At 50.3% G+C, this 21,508-nt stretch overlaps 1 protein-coding gene across 1 annotated transcript; it reads right to left on the reverse strand.

Annotated features, from left to right (window-relative positions):
* Window positions 1-14,907: 14,907 nt before the first annotated feature.
* On the reverse strand, window positions 14,908-15,450 carry CDKN1C (cyclin dependent kinase inhibitor 1C; the record flags this gene model as incomplete). The annotated part of the gene is made up of 1 exon (XM_058025785.1): window positions 14,908-15,450. A coding segment is annotated over exon 1 (360 nt), but the record flags the coding sequence as incomplete, so codon positions are not given.
* Window positions 15,451-21,508: the final 6,058 nt, after the last annotated feature.

The following is a 21,508-nucleotide window of genomic DNA, read 5'->3' on the forward strand; positions in this document are numbered from 1 at the left end:
CCCTTTCCCATCAGGGAGCAGACTGTGTCAGCGTGTCCGTGCAGTGTCCCTGGAGCAGCACAAAGCTGTCTTGCCTGCACTGACCGAGATCTTCCAGCTGGCTCTGCCTGTGGACTGTTGGTTAACTCAGGTAAGACAGCAAACCACAGAAAATCAGACACTGAAATAGCCGCACACACAAAAATATAAATAGATACCATCTGTGCAGCAAACCCAAAGTACAGCCTCCTCTTAGATATATGTTTGAGCCCTTCTGCTTTGCTTATTATCCCAACAAATATCTTTGGATGAAAACCTCTCAGCCTTTTCATCTTTTTACTAGAGAGCACATAGATTTACCTGTGCCTATGCTTCCAAATAATAGATAAGTCAGATTTACCTTACTCTCTCCCAAAGACCCTGTGACTTAACAAGGTGTAGGCATTTGTCATTCTGTTTGTAATGTTTTCAAGACTCTCAGCTTATTGTAGGCTATAGTATTGCTGCCTTCCCTAAGAAATGGGTCAGACAGCTCAGGCAGGCTTCTCTTGTTGCTGGTAGAGGTCTTTTTAGTCTACTGATATGTGACACAAATTATGCTCATGGCTGCAGCACTCTGATCTGTGTTTGATAGCAGGTTTGGAGGTGGCTGTGCATCAATCAAAGTACATCAATCCCAAGGACAGCCAGAGGAGCCAAGCCATTGCCTTCAGTTACGTGGCCCACTTGGCTAGGGGTGCTGCTGCTTTGTTCAATAACCTTTATGACATTTTTTTTCTAATTGTCACATGCTTTTACCTGTCTTTTACAAACCCAAATCTGTAGTTTTTGTCTCCCTCAAAACGAAACTCAACCTTAACCACTAATAAATTCATTTGGGGGACCACAGAACATTAACATGGGGCAAATACGAGGCAAAGATTCAAAATTAGCCTTCATGCCACCCGTGTGATGAGGATCTATCCAGCTGTGGAGGGCCCTTATTTTACAGACAGTAGCAGCCGCTGTGCTTAAATACACCTCGAGGGCACAGCAGGGACTGTAACGTGTTAGAACCCCGTGCTGAATCGAGAGCCAGCCCCAGACCTTGCAGAAAGGGATGGTTGCTGCTCAGAGCTTCAAGTGCAGTGCAGAAAGGACCTAAGAAAGAGGGGGAAAAAAAGCAGGAAAGAGCTTATGCTTGGATGTCTAGGGCCATCTGCCACCACAGAAGTACAATACTGGATTCTTGAAATGTAAAAATAGATCTCAAAAGAGACATGTTTTAATGAACTGAACACAAAGAAACATGGTCGAAATAAACTGAAAACAGAAGCAAGGTTCAAGGATCTGTTTGTTAAATGAACACCCAAAGCCAGAATATGTTTTTAGTGCTGGAGAATGCTGGCTGTCTGGTTTCTGCTAAAGCCTCCAGTCTCTCTTTGGGATGCATGTGGGAGAAGGAGGGGTGAATGGCAGCCCTTGTTTGTCCTCTCTTGAGGAATCTAATTATGTATCAATTGATTTCAAAGCCTGGAATAGTAACTCTCTAGAAAACACTCACTCAGAGACATTGTTCCAATTTTCGCCTGTTCATAATTTATTCACCTCCGGTTTCAATGAGAAGGGTGCTCCCTCATACTGATTCGCTCCCCGCGAGTTGCACAGAAAATCACAAGTTTGTGGACGTTAAAAAAAACCCAACACAAAACCAAACAAAACACAGAGCAGCGCTGTGAGGCGAGGGGAAGGCGTCTGGGCGAGCGGGAGGGAACAAAACGCCGCAGCTCCTGCACGGCGGCTCTCACGCACAGCACCGCGGTGCCCCGAGCATCGGGGGTGAGGAGCAGGCTGCTGCTGCTCTCCTGTTGCTCAGTGCGCAGGAAAATCCAAAATGTTCTTCTGGTAGCCCACCCTCCAGCCCTGCTGCTACCCCACCTGCTCACGGCCATCCCGGGGCTTCCCTCTGCACTGCCACCTCCTGCCACGCCTGTACCCGTGCCGGGTGCCCAGGCGTCACCCCACGGCACACGGCGTGGGGGTGACCTGGCCCTGCTAGCCCCAGGCTGTGTGTGTGTGTGTGTGTCTGTGTATGTGTGCGTGTGTGTGTGTTTGGGGTGCGGGTCCCCCGGAGCCACAGCTGTTTGCTCGCACCCGGTGCCCAGCGCCGCTGCCTTGTGCCCACCCAGAGCAGGACCTGGGCCCCCAGCCGGGCAAGCCCTCCCGCCGGGGCCGGGCCCCCCCAAAACCCCGCAAGGGCAGCGGGCCGGGCGGCTGGAATCCATCCCTCCCCCTCCGCAAAGCAGCCGAGCCACGAGTCTCCTGTCATTCAGCCTTCTGCCCGGCTGATCACTGTGAAAAGAGCCGCCCCGGTGACAGAAACACATGAATATTGACTGCAAACAAACCCCGGGGGAGCGGCACCTGGGGGGCTGCGAGCGCCGCTGCCCCCGGGCCCGCGCCGGGCGCGCTCACCTGCAGCGGGGCGCGGGCACGAGCGTGCGGGGGCAGCCCTGCATGGGCAGCCGTGCATGTACCGCATGTGCAGCGTGTGCAGCCCTGCATGGGCAGCCGTGCATGTACTGCATGTGCAGCATGGGCAGCCCTGCATGGCAGCCGTGCATGTACTGCATGTGCAGCCCTGCATGGGCAGCCCCGCATGGGCAGCCGTGCATGTACTGCATGTGCAGCATGTGCAGCCCTGCATGCTCACACACATGCATGTCCAGCCCTGTATGTACAGCCGCGCACGTCCAGCCCTTCATGCTCACACAGATGCACGTCCAGCCCTTCATGCTCACACAGATGCATATGCAGCCCTGCATGCTCACACATGCATGCCCAGCCCCGCACGCCCACCCAGCCGTGCCCGGCCCGGTTTCGGGCGCAGGGTCCGGCCGGCTGCAGCCCCCCCCGGGCCGTTCCGCCCCCGCGTACCTGCGGCGGGCCGGGGAGGCGGCAGCTGAGTCTATATAGCTGGTGGGTTATAATGGGGCTGTCCCCCGGGGGGGAGCACCATAAAAGAAACACGTTTCATTTACAAGTTTCCCCCAGCTGGCCCCCGACTTTAGTCCTTATTCCCTTTCTGGAGAGGGGATGGGGGGAGATGGCTTCCCCCCACCCTTCCTTTTCATGTATCTACCCCAGGCCAAAATCTTTGCTTTCACTTCCAAATCCTCAAGGTTTCCCAGTTTAAAGGCAAGAGTCATGGGAGAAGGGGGGGTAGGAGACAAAAACTCCAACCCGCACAGTTTTCCATTTCTTTTGGCATCCCTGATTATCCCTTTTCTCTTTATCATCTCCATTTAAAAGTATATATTAATAATTGCTTAGAAATCTACTTTGGAACATCCTTACATCCCCCTTCCCTCGAATTAAATAAACAGCATCTGAAAGCTGATATATCACCAAATGACCCCCCCCCCCCCTCTTTTTTAATTTTTTAATTTATTATTTCTTCCCCATTGTTGAGGATTAGGGCTGTAAATAACGTGTCGGGTGCGTTTTATGGACGAGCCACGTTTCTGAGGTGTCCCCCCCGTTACACGGTCGGAGCGGGGTGCAGGGTCGGGGGTGCAGGGGTGACTCCCCCCGCCGAGCCCCTATTAACAGCCTATTACTGCGGGTGGGGGCAGGGAAGGTGCAGGTTTAAATGGCCTCTCCCCCCTCCCTTCAAACGCAGACAATTTTGATGAGTGGGTTTTTGTCCGGATGGTTTGTAATGGTGCCTGTTTTGGGGTGTCCCGGGGGGTCCGGGAAGCTTTAATTCGCTCACAAAGGCTCATTTGCAGGTCAATGCCATGGCACACTCGCCTCTCCCCTTTGCCTAAATCTCCTTTTGTTCCCCATCGCCTGCTCCTCATGCCAGATGGCCGCGGAAAATGCTAATTTTCTCTTCCCCCCCCCCCCCCCCGCCCTTTTTTTTTCCTTTTTTTTTCTTTTTTTTTTCTTTTTTTTGCATTTAATTGCAGCCCTTTGCAGATGGGGGCTGCGGAGTGTGTGCTTCATTCAAATGAGGTTTGCTTTTTGGTTTCTAGGCACGTTTCTAAAAGTCCGATCTGAGTCAGGCAGGGATTAGCTTGACAGGGAAGTGATCAGATTAAAATCCGTGCATGAGCTCGGCCTCGTCCCTCCCTCCCTCCCTTTAAAGCTCTCCTGCTTCCCCGCCGCTTTCCTCCCGGGAAAAGGGAAAACTCTTCTCTTTCCTGAGCATCTTGGTGGGGTGATGAGGTTGAATTTGCTGGGAAAATAAATGTTTTCTCTCTTTTTCAAACTTTCTTTCGAAAAGCGTTGGTCTTGCTGGGAGGTGGGGAGTGGGTGCCAGCACAGGTCTGAGTCTGTGGGGATGGGGACTGCAGGGTGCAGGAGGGCAGCAGCGAGAAAAACATCCGGGGGGAACCCAAACCTGCGGGGGGGACGGGAGAGCCACCAGAACAGGTGGGCAAGAGAGGCTGGGAGCGGTGTGCCCTCTCCTTCGGGCGAGACACTCAGCTTTAGCAGCATGAACTTGTCCTCAGGTGGGGTCTGTGACCTTTGAAATCCCTTAAAAACGGTCGCGCTGAAATGCTTGCCCTCAGAAAGGAAAACAGTGCCAAAAGAGCAAAACTGGGTTTTTCCCTCACCTTAAAGGCAGCTTCACAGAGTTTGCAAGATGAAACCCAGAGTCCTGCTCACGCTGCCGGCTGCACGGGGTGAGCCCCGGGTCTGGCCCATTCCCTTTTGTGGGAATTTTATGTAATTTGGGGAAATGCTGCTCTTCTTCACCCAACGGCACGGTGATTTTTGTCCCTGGACTAGAGGTGGGTTTGGCTCCTGAATTTTCAGCAAGAAGGAGCCTTGTTCACATGGCAGGTCAGCCATACAAGAATTTTAAGGCGCTTCTGCATTTTGGGCAGCACTGGGTTTGGGACTGGGCTCTGCAGCAAATCCCTCAGCGGTAGGAAAGGCCCAAGATCTGCCCCGGTTGTCAGTGGGATGGATGTGGTTCAAGGCACCACAAGGATTTCCAGATGGACCAAGGCTGGGGGTGTGCAGAGCTGTAGGATGGCTCACAGTGAAATCAGAGGTGGCACCTTCACAGAGCTTGGCAGGTGAGCATTGCAATCTGGGCTCACAAAGCTACATGGCAGGGAAAGGAAATTAATGTCTGAAAAGTTTTAAAACTATTTAATGGTGCAGAGAGGCAAACTTAACAGACAGCATATCATTTTCTGTGCAGTCACAAACCTACACTTGATTTTTCCCAGATTATTTGTTTTGTTACAGCAAGATGCTGACGTTTACTCACTGATGTTGGATCATGTTAATCAAGTGCATTGCTTGAGTCCCCCTTAGATTTCTGGCTTAATTAAAGCCAGCCTGCAAACACTGATCCAGGTGTTATCCATCCATGGCTGGCAAATGGCTGGCACAGACACCTGGACCTGTGTCTGCAGGCTGGGGGAGCAGCCCTGCAGCAGTGGGCTGTCACTACAAATTTTTATATATATATTTATATGTATATATTTATTTATTTATATTTATATGTATTTATATAAATACACACACACTTTGAATATTTTTGTTTGGAATGACCCATCTATTCTGATTTTTGGAGGTAAGAAAAACACCCTTTAAAACAATCATTATTATAATCTCTGGCTGACTGTGCCCCAAAAGAAAAACCACAGGTTCACCTTTAGGAGTTTCAGGTGTAAAGGAATTAAGTAGTGCCTTTGCCTACCAGGTAGGGTTCTGAAGGAAGGTGGGGAATGTGCATGCCATCTGCTTTTTGCCTCTCTCAGTGCTGGGAAATCACAGTTGATCTGTTAAAGATTAATTATTGCATTATTCTAATATTTATTTATTATATTGCATTACCCTAATGGTTCTATTATTTCTGATATTGCATTACACTAGTTACTATTAATAGCTCATTGTGAATGTGTAGAAGTAGGAATTTTCTTTGGGTTAACTAGCAAAAATAAAAGCAAAATTACAGTAGAAAAAGATTTAACCCTAGAATCTCTTAAATCTTTAGTAACTATCTATTTCTCTCTCTCCTCTCTCTCTCTTAAATTTGTGTTGGGGAGGGGCAAATCCCATATATTCTGGATTTTTGTTTAAGTTAGGTTTGTTTCTCTAAGAATTCAAGAACATTTATTTGCTTAAAGGCTTGCCAGTAAAAAGGCCCCAGGTCTAATCCCCTTTCTGCTACACACCAATGAAACTTAGGAAACTCTTTGACTATTGACTTTTTCACGTGGAAACCGATCTGCTCAAAGTGAAAAGAAACCATTTCTTGGAGGGGGGAAGAAAAAAACTCTGTGAAACTCTGTTTTGAAGAAGTCGTCGTCCTTGGCCTGTGGAGTAGCAGCAGAAGCAAAGGCTTTTTGATCCTCAGATTTGTAAACTTGTAGACATAATAATGCCATTTCTCTAGTGTTAGCAGGTGTCCTGTCTGGAAGTTGCTGCCTCAGCCTCCAGCAGAGCTGGGAATTAGAAAATTGTCTGTCTTTCCTGAACCGTGAAGTGCTGCTCTTAAATAAAGGCCAGGTCAGATGTTAAAGGGACATTCTTGTCTCCTGAAGCCGAAATAATCTACAGTCACGTCGAGAAATGAAGGCATCCTCCTCCCAAAATGGTCAATCTCTTTATCTCCCATTATAGTCTGCTGGGTCAAGAAAAAGACCCTTCCGTGCCGACATTTTGCAATATTTCTGCTAAGTCTAATTATTCCGGTTCTTCATAGCTGAATTTCGGGGAAATATGATAATTGGGGAAGTTTTATTCTTTTTCTTTTCCTCCCCCTCCACCGCCCCTTCGTCTAATAGAATAGTTCAGTGAACTTTGATCGGGCTTTATACATAATTTCTGTAATTTCTCTCTGCTTGTTAATAGCTGGTAAACGCAACTGGGATTATTATTTTTAATCTAGTGCGGTTAAAGAGAATATTTTAAAGAGACTATTTCGAGTCCTCGAAATCCTGCAGACAGGCACAAAAGCCAAACCAACAAGCATGTCTTTTAGTTTGCAGCTAACTCCTTCTGCTAAGGTGTCTTTGCCCGCTGTGTTTTATGGGTGTTTGCTAACAGCGATTGTTATGGAAATGATCCCCAAATCTCCTGTTGTATCCCCCCGCAGAGGTGGCTGCTGCTGCTCGGGGCTGTGCTGCGCACCCGAGAGCAAACACGGACGGCTTATTTTATTTTATTTTATTTTATTTTATTTTATTTTATTTTATTTTATTTTATTTTATTTTATTTTATTTCTGCAGCAGACAGGCTGTGCTGCCCTTTCTCTGGGCAGCGCCCAGCCCAGCAGTTGTGCTGTGCCGGGTGTCCCCCTTTTCTCCCCCTGCCCTGCCCTGCCCCAGCACTCACGGATTGGGTGCTGGAGGGGGAATGTGCAATTTGGAACACTCGGGGAGCGGATTTTGCGGCAGGCAGGTGACTTTTGCCATCTTGATTCCAATTAAATGTGTGCTCCCCTGTAAGCTGCATTCCCTGGGTTCCTCACTCGCGCTGCAGTGGACACCCTGAATGTTTTGGAGAGGAGGGGTGGGTACCACTGCATCCTCTCCTACAGCTCTCCAACCAGAAAAGTATGGTCATAGCATCTCCTAGAAGTTTGCTCTTGGCATAGGAGTTGGGCTTCCTCCTTTGAAGGGATGCGTGTCTGGAGTCCCTCGGTCAGCAGGAAAAAGAAACAGGTTTTGCTTCCTGATGTGCAGAATAAAATAGAGAACCAGGGGCCAGTATTCCCAGTCCTGCTCAGCAAAAAACAAAACTAAAAACAAACAAAACAAATCCAAAGCTTTTGGGATCCCCAGTCAGCAGATGGAATGCTGTATACTGCACCGGCAAAACTGAAGTGATTTTAACTCAACTCGTGTTTGAAAACATCTTGACTGAACGTCCTAAGAAAAGCTGGCTCTGCTAAGCCAATTACCAAATGTATGAAAACAACTTAATTCGTGCTCATTGTTTTCCAGAATAAATTGCTCTAAACCTCAGCTCCCAGTAAGCCTAAGGCTGCTTGATGTGACCCAAACAGGGACTTTCCCTCAGAACTTTCACGAAGAAACACATGCTGTGGTGGGGATGTATTCTTGGGGAAAGGTGTGTTTGGTTTCATTTGTTGGTTTTTGAGGTGGCTGGTTTGCACACCTATTGCCACCAGCCCCTGCAGAGAACAGCATGTAAGAGGAGCTGTGTGCTCATGTTCCTCTAATTCAGTACCACTCAAAACCAACCCCACACAAAGCATCTTCCAGCTCTGAAAAACTCTTCTCCTTCCCCCACCTCATAGCCAGGCTCAGAGGTGATTTCCAAGACTTGCTGTGGTGTCGAGGATGGTGGAGATCACAGGCTGGGGCTGAGTGGCTGCACCTGCAGGGTCCAGCAAGTGGTCAGCAGGGTGAGGGTGGGACTGAGGGGTGACAAGCAGGGAAAATAGATCTGGCAAGGTAAAAAGCCTTCTCAAAGCTCAGGCAGTGATTTCTGTTACTGCAGGGGCTTGGAAAAAAATATTGAATGTTTTTTTGGTTCTTATTGTAGGTTACATCCAAGAAATACTGTGGTGTGATTGATGTGGAGCAGGCGAGGATGAGGGAAGACGTGGCCTTGGCTCTGCCCCCTTGTGTCTGTGCATGAAGATAAAATCTTTTAATTAAATGATCGCATTGAGTGCACAGAGAGAACGGTGCTCGCTTTAATGAGCAGTTGCTCAATTTTGTTTTTCTCCATGTTCAATGGATGGTGCTATGTCTTATTAACTGGGCACTATTCAAACCCTGCTCAAAGACATTATTAATGTCCCTACCAGACTTATACAGTGCTGCTCACGGTAGTAACCCAGCACTTTCCAAACATTAATGGATCAAAATATAAGTGATGAGTGTTATTATCCCCGTTTAACGATGGGGAGACAAATAAAATGAGATGGGAGCTAATAATTAATTTGGAGTGCTGGTCCAAGGCTGGTCCGTGGCTGTTCCTTTTCAAACCATGAGCCTTGTCTGGCCAAAACCACATGCAGAGCCAGGCACTGTGACCCTGGCTGCAGCTGTGGATGCTCAGCACTCTCACAGGTCAGAGCCCAGCAGCTCCCATCAGCTGCCCAACAAACCTGGGCACAATTAGTGGCTGCTTAGGAAAACTTGAAGCACCTGGCCCTGAACTGCACAAAGCCTCTGTTGCAGGAACAGGTCAGGAGGAGCCAACTGTGCTCTGAAGAATAAAAGCCTGCATTCAAGTGTTGGCACTGGATTACACATGAAAGCATCTTTTAGCTCCTTGCTTTTCTTTCTCTGGCAAAAGGAGTTTATGCAGAAGTTTCACCTCTGCTGCATGGCCCAGATCCATCCTGTAAGGTAAAGCACTGGGTGAATTGGGTACTGTGTGTCCTGGGGGAATAAATGTTGTGTATGGCTGTGAAAATGCACTGGGAGCAAAAGATCTGGGCTGAAATTGTACAGACAGCTTGGGTAGCTCAAAAACTTGAGGGGTTTTTCCCCAACCCTCCTTCTCTGTGTAGTACAGGTGTAATGTGTGTGACAGGGAGTATCAAGCAGGATAAAGCAAATTGGTAGGAGAGAGTGAGTAGTCCTTGGTGATGTGAATGAAACCTACTGACTCCCGAGCAGGTCTGGGGCAATTTTAGCTCCCACACTGACATGGGACACACGGACAGAAAAGAGGAGATAATTGTTAGCACTCATCTGTAAATGAGTTGAGGGGAGGGATAGGATGTTACTGTATGAGTTTCATGGGTGTTTGCTGACAGCAGAGATGTGCTGGGGCCAGGCAGCCTCTGAATTAATGTACAGAGTAAAAATGTTGTGGCCTGTTCCCTTCTCTCCCTCCCTTCGTGCACACCAGTAGAATTTAGTGTTGTCTGCCCAACCTCTTCCAGTGTACCCTAGCCATGCTTCTGCTCCCCCCATTCCCTGTTATCCCCATCCTAGGTGTTTTCTGCCACTGCCTCCTCATTCTCCTGTTCCCTTTCCCTGCATCCCCATCCTGTACACTGGGTCCCACATGACCACTGATGTAGATGTGAGGCCACTGGTTTTCCTGGAGCAGAGGCTTGGCCATGTGGATTGTGGAAAGCGGGTCTGAAATTTAGCTTGTTCTGTGCTCAAAAGAGTTTGAGTTCTTTTTTGTCTCAGCAGGGCCTGATTCAGGGCTTTTATGTCCTATACAGCTCATCTAACTGTTTTGGCATCTTTCATTCTCTCTCCTTCCCCAAAAAACTGTTCCAACCAAGGTTTCTTGGAAAGACACGGCTAAAAATCCCCCTTGGTTTAAAAGACAATGGAATAAACCAAAACATTAAGAACTTTCCATTGGGAATTGTGTGGTCTTCAGTGTTAGATACTGTGTGTGTGGGGAGAAGATACTTGATTCTTCTCCATCCTCTGACAGTCAGATATAAGCCCATCCTTTTGTCTTAAGTAAAGACTTTTAGTTTGTGTTTTGGCTTACCCTGTTCCAAAAATAATTGTCAAGAGTAACATTTCTGAGCAGGTACAGGAGGGGAAGACATTGGAAAAGCATTTCAATTTTATCCTGTAGCAATAGGTGACAATGTGGCTTAAAAAATCCCCTGTTCCCTGATGAATCATTTTATCAGTAAACCAGTAACTCCCTGGTTAGTTACTTCTTGTACATATATATATATATAAATACATATATGTGTGTGTATGCTTCTATCTCTTCATATCTGTTTCTTTGCTTTAAAATGGTCAATCCATTTTACATTTCTCTTTGTGGATCCTTCACATGAATCTCCCTGTGCAGCCATCCTACCAAGCAATCTCAACTCATTGCAAATGAATATTTTATTTCTGTATCAAAACATAAGAAATTGTTCTTTAAAAATGATGGGTTTTTCCCCCCCATCCTGTTACGTATTCCTCCTGCTCATTAGCAACAAATATTTGCTGAAGAAGTGGAAAGCAGTGTTTTGTTTATTTTAAGTGATAATAGAACAAGTTTTGGCCCAGAAAGCAAAGTTGTGGCTAGGAAGGAGAATGATTCCCAGTGTCAACCATATGTTGCATTCATCTAACTGAAGTGGCTTAATTACTGGTAGATGTTGCTGAGCTCATAAAGATACCTTTTTGCCAAGATTGTTTGCTGATAATTGCATTCCCAAAAAAAAAAAAAAAAAGAAATCTGAGAAACCTCCTCCCACCAAGCTTTCCTTCCAGTCTTCCTTCAGCACCCTTTTCCTTTAGGTGCCCATCACAGATTGACATTGAGAGATGCTTGTATGTAAAATTTCTGGAGGTCCTGTATTATAAAGGCTCCTGCCTTGGTCTCTTGGGGCAGGGGAGGAACTGCAGTAGCCGTGCTCCAAATGCTCCTTGGGAGAGGGAGCAGTGGTGATTTTGGAGTAGATTGTTCCTCGGATTGCGTAGCTGGTTTCAGTCTGGGATTAAGGCAGCTCAAATAATGACCTGACTTTTTGTTGCTGTAATGAGCAGCAAGCTCGGTCCTTCAAGACCCCTGATATTTTGAATCAATTCCAAAAATATTCCTGTCGTCAAATCCAAAGTGGAATTTGGGATTTAGCGCTAAGGGGTAAGTGGGTTGGCGGTAACAACCAGCAGCCTCCCTCCGCTTCTGCTTATGCATTCTCATGATAAAGGGCACTTTAAAGCCCCTCTGACAATGAATGAGTCCTAGTTAAATATTTCAAGAACTTCTTTACATGGTTTCCCCTGATGCATGTACTGTTGAGACATCTGTCTTCCGTACTAATAAAGTAGTCTAGATTTAAAATGAACTTCATTGGATTGCTTTGAAACTATAGGCACATATGGTTCATAATTAGCTGGATATCTCTTATAGTTAAATGATTTTTTTTTCTCTCCCTCTCTCTCTGTCGCCCATTCGCATCAATAATAGAAGCAAACAAAGTTCCAATTGTTCCCTGTTGCGGGACATTATGTGCCTGAATAAATGGATGTTGGCTGTGTCTACATGGATTTGCCATATGGCTACAAAGGCCGAAAGAATAGGGGCAGTGTGCTTTGTGCCGGGGCGCGGAGGGCCGGCCGGCTGGGTGGGGCAGGGCGCGGGGGCGGCCGCACACCTTCCGCACCCCCGGCCCGAAGGGAGCGCGGATGCGGGACCGGCCCTGCCTCCCTCCATCCCTGCTGCGGGCTGCGAGCCCGGCAGCTCCGCTCGGGCAGTGCCCAGGGAATGGGGCTGTTTGCTTTAGAGCCCCGTGCCTAAGCCGTGCCCGCGGTGAGAGCTTTCCTCCCGGGCCAGGCTGGGCACACCTCGCGGCTCCTCCGGCCGAGGTATTTGGGAGCTCGGAGCAGGGATCTTTCATTGCGAAAAGTCCTATTATTAGTTGCGGGCTGGGACAATGGAGGTCCCAAAGGCACCTGCTTTCATGAAAGCGAGAGAAAAGCCCATAAATCCTGGAGGATCCAGCTGCCTCACTCCGGGTATTGTTGGCTTTCATAAGGAAAGGGAAAAGCTATTTTTCTTTTCAAAGGGGGGGAAAATCGTATTGAGTCAGCGGCCACTGATGCGGGCGTGTAAAATAATCCCGTTCTGATTAAGCGATCATGGAGCTGGAGGTAATCAATGTTACTTTTACAGCCAGGAGCGTTTGGCGGCCGTGACAGCGGGGGGAGAGGTTGGGGGAAAGGGGGGGCAGAGAGGAGCGCTGTGGCGGGGGAAGACGATGTGGGCAAACCTTGAGCCTTATTCACCCTGGACCTCATTCTCTCGGCTCCCTCCCGCTCCGTGGAAGTGTATCATACAGAGATCAGAAAGCCAGGGAGTGACGCCCTCTCGGTCCGCCCCAGCTTGCTGGGTCCAGCGCGGGGGATGCAGCGTTTCAGAGGTGCCAAATTGGGGTGTGGAATCGGAAAGGCATAAATCAGCCCAGTCCGTCCCCACGTCCTGGTCCTCCTCCCCATCTGCACTCTCCAGCATCCCAATCGGTTTGTGCCCCTTTCCCGTGCAGCACGGGCTGGGATTCCGAACAGGGCCAGCGCCCCGACCCCTCGGGGTTGCCTGAGGGTGCCGCGGCTTTAACCTGCCCTCAGGCCGCGGGGACGCCGCAAAGTGCTGCTGCTGCATGGCTGTGACAGCACTGTCACCAAAGCACTGTCAAAACGCTGCCTGGGAGGGTTTATTTCGCGTGAGTGTTGTTCTGCTTTTTACGTCGTTCAGGGCGAGCTAAAACTGCTGCGTTTCCCAGAACTGTTGTGTGTTAGTCCTGTAAATCATTGCTGGGCAAGAGGTACCAGGAAGTGCTTCCCTGCAGTAGCCAGGGCTCCGGGCTGGGGAGTGAGGGCCCGCGTAAAAGAGGGGGAGGGGGAAGGTTTGCACAGCCGCGACAGGCACCCGCAGGCACCGTCACCCCCCGAGGCTGTCCCCGACAGAGGCAGGCAGCGGCCACAGCCGCGATGTGGCGAGGGGGGCAGCCGGGCTCCTCCGGGGGGGCAGACACAGGCTCGGGAAGAAAGGGCGAACTGTTCGAAGTAACCATTACAGCGTACCGAAAGGCGAAGGCAGGGTGTGATGAAGGGCGTGTGGTCCCCTCACGCTAGGTTAACTCCGGCAGCACTCAGGAGTTTGAACTTGTTTTGAAGGCAGAAGCCCTCCCCCGTTCCCCGGCGGACCGCAGGCCGCTTTAGGCGGCGGGGCGCGGGGGGGAGCGCCCTCCCAGCGGCGGGGTCGCGATCCGGGGTAGCCGGGCCGAGGGAGGAGCCCCCGCCCCGAGAGACTCAGACGGGGCTGGGCTCCCCGCCCCAGCCGCCGGGGCTGTCCCTGCCACCCCCCGCCCCCCGGACTTCCCCTCCAGCACACAACAAGCAGGATTGCGGCCGTTTCCTTTTATTTAATTTTATATTGAAGTTGTGGCATTATTTGCAGTGGTACAGACCGGCTCAGGCTCCATTGAAAGAGATTTTGTCTTCAAGTAAAGTCTAAAAAATATTTTGATTCATAGCTACATCTCGTGAATGCAAAAAAAAAAAAAATTCCACTATAAAAATAAATTTACATTTTGTGAATAACAAAAGCAAATATAGTGCCCTTTGGCTTAACCAAAAGAAAAAAAAGACTATTGGATGTCAAAGTTATCCACGTTTCTGACATAAATAGAAAATATAAGTTAGTATAACTCTTAAAAAAAGTTTTGTACAAATATACACTTGTTTTTTTTTAATTTTTCCTTTTTTTGCACTGAGAGCTCAGCAGAGATTAAACATTTCTTATAAATGACTTTTAAAGCTTTACACTTCTGGCCAGTGTACTCACATTAGGCATAATACATTTCTATACAGAACGTCATACATTGCACTGTTGTACGATAACACTGCTCCGTGCGTTGCCGGCGCTGCGGCTCCGCTCCGGCTCCCGCAGCCGGGCCGGGCGGGCGCGGGGGGGTCCCGGCTCTCCGCGCCGCCCGCCCCGGCCTCCCGCGTCTGCCTCCGGGGCGTCGCGCCTCCCGCGGCGGCGCGCCTCTCCCGTGGGTGCAGTAGTGCAAAAGTCTGGAGGAGAACAAAAAAGAGAAGGGGGGAGAAAAAAATAAGCAAGGGAAAAGTAATTGGTCGTGGTATAGGAAGTAAGGAAGAGAGCGCGGCAGAAAGCGCCCGGACAGCCTTGCCCGCTCCCGGGGCGCGTCTTACCTGGCTCACCGGAGCCGCTTGCGGGGAGTCTGCTCAGCCGGCACGGCGGCGGGGGGCGGCGGGCAGCCGCTGGGGCGCTCCGCCGCCGCCTTGGGCTCCGCCGGCCTTTTTCTCCTCGCGAAGAAATCTGGATGGGGGACGGAGAGGAAAGAGGGGTCCGTCAGCCAGTGCGGCGGGACGCCCCCCGTCCCCCAGGCTCCCCGGCTCCCCACGCACCTGTGATGCGGGCGGTCGGGCCCCTCCGGAGGAGCCGCATGCCGCGGCGGCGGGGCGCTGCGCGGTTCTCCCGGCTCAGGCGGGCCCCGGGGCCCTTGCCGGCGGCGGGCGGCGGCGGCGGGGACGGGGGCGCCCGGACGAGGGGGACGCGGCACCGTCCCACCTGCAGAGTCTCCCGGTAGAAAGCGGGCACGGCGCCGGCCTCCACCTCCTCCCAGCGCAGGCGGCCGGGCCCCGGCAGCGGCGTGTCGGTTTGGAAGTTGTAGTCCCAGCGCCGCTGGTCGTCCTCCCCCATCTCCCGCAGGCGCTCCCGCAGCTCCCGGCCCAGCTCCTCGTGGTCCACCGGCCCGAAGAGGCTCCTGCAGACGGGGCTGCGGCCGTGCTCGACCAGGGCTCGCCGGGCCGAGAGGCGCTCCAGGGCGGCGGTGCCGGAGAGGTGCACGTTGGACATCGCCGCCGGGCCGGGAAGGCGTGCGTGCCCCCCCGCCGCTCCTCTCCTGCCGTCCTGTCCCGTCCGCTCGCTCCCTCGCGCTCAGAGCAGCCCTGCCTCCCGCCTTTGAACCCCTGCCCCCGGCCGCTGCCTTTTAAACCCCGCTCCCCGCGAGTGCGAGCAAAACACCATTAGCATAATAGTGTTTCCCTGCCGCCGGCCCGCCGCGATTGGCGGGGCCCCCCCCGCCGCCCCCCGGCCCCCGGCGGCAGCGCTGCTGCCCGCGCCCTCCATTGGCTGCGCCGGGCAGCGCCGCGCCGCCGCCGGCCGCATTGGCCCGCCCTGGCCCGGCCCGGCCCGGGGGGGCGGCCCCGGCGCTGGCCCGGCCCCGGAGGGCGGCAGCCGCGCTCCCCGCCCGCGGCCGGCCCCGCTCCCTTTGTCTGCCGCCGGCCGCAGCTCCGCCGCCGCGTCCAAGCCGGCGACTTTCGGGGTTGTTTTTTTTCCCCCTCGCTCCGCGTTGCCTTTTTCGCGTGAAGGGTGCGTGTGGGAGTGTTTTTACTATTATTTTTTACTATTATTTTGTTTGAGATTTTTAAATTTTTTCTCCTCGAGGAGTGTCGCCAGTTTTTTCAGCATCCGTGGAGCGCGGGGGCTTGGGGCGGGGGAGGCGATGCGTGTGGAGGAAAACGGGATCGTTTCTGGCTCGGAGATTTTTATTACTCTGCTGCAAAACAAAGCGAGATGCTTGCAGATTTCAAAACAAGCTGAAGGCTATTTTTAAAAATAGAGCTTCTCAGCTGCATGGAAGTAATAACTTGCAGCCTCAGTGAATAGATGTACATGAAAACCACAGCATTTTCCTCTCCTGACTTTAAAACCCACATAATACGTGTTTGTTCACTGCAGATGAACTAATCTTGCTATTGTGTTGCCAGGGATCAGCTGGCTTGTGCTTTACATTTTCTGCAGGTCACTGCAATCATTGCCTTTTGTTGTTTTGGGATGGAGGAGTATGAAAGGAAAAGAAGGGGGAGCATAATTGACATCGTGCTAAAATTGGTCCCACAACATCATCACAGTGTTGATGCGCATCTCAGAGGGTCATCGTGACAATGATTTTTTCATCTGCAGCCAACAAGGGGAAAGAAGAACCTCTTTCATGCAGTGTGTTTGGGGACCCCCTCACTCATGTCCCTATGGCTCTTGCCTTTGGGAAGTTCAAACCCTTGAGCAAAGACAACCAATTCCTAGAGGGAATAAAATTAATATTAATTCCTAGCATCTGCTGGCTTTGCAGAGACTGCCCCAGATGCCTGCTTGCTGCAGAGCTGGAGGGGTTGCAGCTTTGGGCAATGGTGCCCACAGGTAGGTCTGCTTCAAGAAGAGAGGAATTTGTCTTTGCATCCATGCAAAGGCCTTGCCAGGTGCACCAAAGTCAATCTGTGGTGTTTCCACATTTGTCCCACCTCTGTGCCAGAGCAGCCCTCCAGCAGTGCTGGGGACCCTCACTCCCGTGCTTGCCATGCCAGTGAGGAGCTTGTGGCAGCTGGGACAGCCCCTGTCACCTCCCAGGTGCTGCACCTTCAGTGGTGCTTCCCAAGCCTGCCTGCCCCAGGAGGCACCCGCAGTGCCCGTGGGTTTGGATCCATGCACCTGCGGTTGGCTGCTGCTGGGAGAGAGAATGTTGGAGCCTGGCTCTCTGCACAGGAAGGATCTATCCATGCTCAGGCTGCTGAGCAGTGAGATGCTATGCCAGGTTTGATCTCCTGAAGTCATTTCCTGATGTTTGTGGGGCAGGTGGGATGCTGGGTGGGGAGTGTCTGTAGCTTGGTGATGGAGAGAAGAAGATGCAGCAGGTGCCTTCAGGGTGCAGATCCCCACTTGTTTCCTGGGCTGGCATGGAAGAAGATTTTGCAGACCAGTGGTACAGTCAGAGCACTTTCATTTCACTAATGGGTGATACAGTCAGAGCACTTTCATTTCACTAATGGTGATAGCACTGGTGTTTTAAGGAATGGGAAGAATTTTTTTTTTGTTTAAAGATGCTTTCACACCTGGCAGAAGATTTTGCAGACTGGTGGTACAGACAGAGCACTTTCATTTCACTAATGGTGATAGCACTGGTGTTCTAAGAAATGTGAGGACTTTTTTCTTTTAAAGATGCTTGTTCAGATGTTATGTTCTTAACAGCCATTCTCAGTTTCCCAGGTGAGCTGGACAGCCTACCCATGTGGCTGCTTTAGGTGACTATTACCCCACTGTCCTTTCCATCCCAAAATGACTCCTGAAGATGGCCATATGGAAGTCTCTTGGCTCCAAGGTTACATTTTCGGGAGCAGGTCATGAAAAGTTCCTCATCACTAAGAGCACATCATCTCAAAAAGCAGGAGGTGCACATCATCTAGGCACAGGTTCAGCCAGGAGAGGAGGTGTGGGTCTCACAAGCTGGGATGGTTGGAGAACATGGCACAGTGTTCACCTGGGGACTTCTCTCAGCAGCCATCAAATGCATCTCTCGGGATATAGGTTGGGGTGGTTCTAGGAATAAATGTGCTGTGCAGAGAAAATAATTTGAGGTCCTCAAGAAACCTGCTGGAAAAGTGCCCTCTGTTCAAGACTCGAGCCAAAGGCAATGGCCAGGTCCCTGCAGACAGGAGCTCTTTGTGAGGAGTCCTCATGAGCCTGCTGCCGTCCTCCCTCCGTGCCAGCGAAGCCAGTGACCGCCCTTCCTGTGTTCTGCCTCCTTGATTTTAGACATTCCTGCCATGAAAGCTGCATGGCAGCAAGATCCCCTGCTGTTTGCAAGGTGTGGGTGTGCCCTCTGCAAAACCCACGTGTTGTCCTTTCAAACCCTTCCCCGAGGTGAACCAATATTTACGCAGCGCTTGAGGGAGGCAAGGAACGACGGTTTCAACGCTCAGGAGTTGCCTTGTGTGAGGCCACTTCACCTTCCAGCTCACCTGGGAGGTAAAGTAGCTCAGGTTTGAGATTACCACCCCTGTTTATTTTAGTTCAGCTTCCTCACTGTTAATGCTCCCTAATGCTTTTGACTCGATTTTTTTGTCCCACTGTACATTTTGGTTTTAAGGTGGTGGTGACAGTCCTGGCCACTTTCTGCTCACAGGTTCTAGCACTGTCTGGTTTTTTGTGTGGAGATAGAGGGCTTCCAGCCCATTTGAGGAGTACTGTATGCACAGAGAGATGTTTTAAATTTAGTGGATCTGTGAACTCTCAGGCCAGAGGGGTAGGTTATGATCCTCTAAACCAGCAGTTTCCCTAACATGAGCCACAAAATCTTACCCAAGAGCTCCTACCACCAAGCCTATTAGCTTCTTTAGAAATTCCTGCTCCAGAACACTAAGCAGAGTAATTACTGCTATGGTTAGAACAATGCCCCATGAGAATGAAACGTTTTTGCTCAAAATATCCAAGTCATATGTGCTTATGTCAGGAAAAATAATGACTTTAACTAGTGTGTATTCCTGCTGGTTGCTCTGTTTCAAAAAGGTGAGGGGAGGGAAAAGCAAGCTCCTTTATGGCCTGTGCATCATTGCAAAGGGATTGCAATTGCAGGAGGTTTATTGCATTTGATTATTTCTGTTTGGAAAGGGTCCAGGTTGACTGTCAGAGCCAGGGCTGAGTCTGATGGCTTGGCAGATAGGGGAAGAGAGGTCCTTGCACTGGAAACTGAGCAAGGAGTAACCAAGGAGATTTGATAGGAAGTTATGGAGGTAACAAAAGAGAGGTTCTTGGTGCTCTGATTCTGATGGGGCTGACTGTTGTGCAACTCCAGGTTAACTTACTCAGAAGAGAGGGTTTAGTGAGATGCTTAAGTATAGAGGCACACAGTCCCCCTGACATGGTGCCATGGAGGAGCACTCCTCTGTTTTTTGGCAAGTCTTGGAGTGAGCTTCTCCTGCAGGATTGTCCTCAGCATGCTGCCAGACAAGCAGACCTGTTGTTGGGCCCCTGAGACTGCGAGGTTTGTGCTCTCCTCTCATTTCCTTTAGTACACGGTTATTATCTGCACCCAGCAATGTTTAACTCAAGATTCTTCAACTGTTGTATGATCTACATGCGATTGCTTCATTTCAGAATGTGTTATATCCCATAATTGCTTTAGCAGAGGCATAGACCAATAGACATTGGTACTTTATCTCCTTTGCACTTCTCTTTTACTAAGCATGTGATCATAAGCAATTTGCATTTATACCAGTGGCAATTTTGCTTGGTACTTTGGAATCCTGCTTAAATAAACTGATTACAATTAAGGTTCAAGTTAGGACAGACTGCTCAATCTCTTCATCAAGGCTTTTCCACCATCAAAGTGACAATTAAAATTATTCAAACTGGTATAGACTCAGAATTTCCCATTTCTTGACAAGGTCATAAAGTGTCAAATTACCAGATTTGATAGCTGGGCAAAACCACACTATTACAGGGGTTAAAATGGGTAAAGGAAATCTGAGCAGAACCCTGGAAAAATTCTGGCAGCTTTAATTCCGTTTGAATTGCTTTTTGTTGTGTTCTCAAAAAAAAAAAAAAAAAAAAAAAGGCATAAGCTAATATCTCAGACAAAAAAAATTGCTTCATTTAATTTAATTTCCTTTAATTATTTTTTTTATTATGCCTTCTGTTCTTGGTTTTTAAAAGAAGAGCCAGCCTTGCTGTCCAGCTGCTGTGCATCATTAGGGTAGCACAAAGGTAGCAGTGAATTTAGCTTAATCTATTGATGGACCTGCCAGTGCACCAGGGGCCATTGCATTCTCTCTTCACACTCCTCTTTTGCTCTTGCCATCATGTTGTTTTACTAGATGAACTCCACTCGCCATCTGGCTCCTCATCCTGACTGGGAGCCTGGCTCGTTTGCAGGATGCTGTTATCTGGGAAAGCAGGCTGGCAATGCAGGTCCCCAGCAGCATTTTGAGCTCGCAGTACGTACCTGTGGAGGGTGGCTCTTTTTTGCTCGCTGTCTATGTAGTGATATTTTAGCAGAGGTTAAATGCTCCATTTATTTATATTTCCTGCTTTTCTGTTGGTGTAATTGCTGTCAAAGTCATGCTCCACGCTCACAGGTCCTGTTCATTGCCACTCTCTGCATTGAACTAGAGCTTTGCGTTTTGCTTGTTTTGACATTCCCCTCGCCTTTCATCTTGATCCACGGCAATATTATTTTTGGAGTAGCTTTTCATAGGTTATTTCTACTTTATGTAGGGGGAGGTAGTGGTGAAGGGGCCATTACGCAGGTTTTATTTTTGGTTTCATGTTTCTTAAGTAAACAGGTTTTTTACTGCTGGTAGTCCAGTCCTGAAGGAGATCCTTCATGGCCCGGAGTGTTGCAGAGGGGAGGTGCCTGGTCCCCAAGCAAGCCCAAGAGCAGCGGTAAGTGCATCACAGGCATCTCCACGTGGATGTCAGCACATGCCTAGAGGGAACACAACCTACAGAGTATGGAAAAACTCCCCAAAGCCTTAGAAACGTCATGAAATCTGACTTTGAAAGCAACACACACCCGAGAAGTTGAGGCTGTCTAAAGAATGCTGACGACGAAGACCTTAAAAACAGAGTGAAGGGAGAGCTAAACGAACCCAAATTTTACTCGCCCCAGTCCGTGCGGCGCTGGCGGAAAACCGACCGGGGCAGCCGCGTTTGCTCTCGGGCCGTGCCCGCAGCCCGTCCCGCCGGTCCCTGCCCCGGTCCCCGTCCCTCCCGAGCCCCGTCCGGCGCGGCGGAGCCTGGGTGAGGCGATGTGCGGGGCAATGGTGCCCTCTAATGTCGGCCCTGCCGCCTTCCCCGCTTCCCCGCGGCCGCCGCACCTTGCCCACAGCGCCAGCCCCGCTCTGCCCGGAGCACCCGGAGCACACCTCGCCCCGCAGCCTGTGCACCTTCCCCGCAGCCCCCCGAGCACCCCTCGCCCAGTGATGAGGCAGGGCCGCTGCGGGCACACCGGGGCTGGGGCCTTATCGGTGCCTTCTCCCGCCGCCCAGCCCCGGGCCGGCTGTAGCTCGTTTCAGGCTCTTTGCTTCCCCACAGAGATCCCTCAGGGCATGGTTTGCTGGCGACACTGCTCTGCAGGCCGCCCTGGGCAGCTTTGCGGGAGCAGGTTATGGAAAAGTGCAGATTTTCATTCTATATGGTGTGCAAAGTGCTTCTAGAGTAAGGAAATACATTTTAGCTCTAACCACCATCCTAAAGGTTTCTTAAGTTGCTCCAAGTTTGTACCATTCTTTGGCAAGATTTGTGAATAGAAGAATACACTCAC

Source organism: Melospiza georgiana, chromosome 6 (assembly GCF_028018845.1).
Source record: "Melospiza georgiana isolate bMelGeo1 chromosome 6, bMelGeo1.pri, whole genome shotgun sequence".
Taxonomy (NCBI): domain Eukaryota; kingdom Metazoa; phylum Chordata; class Aves; order Passeriformes; family Passerellidae; genus Melospiza; species Melospiza georgiana.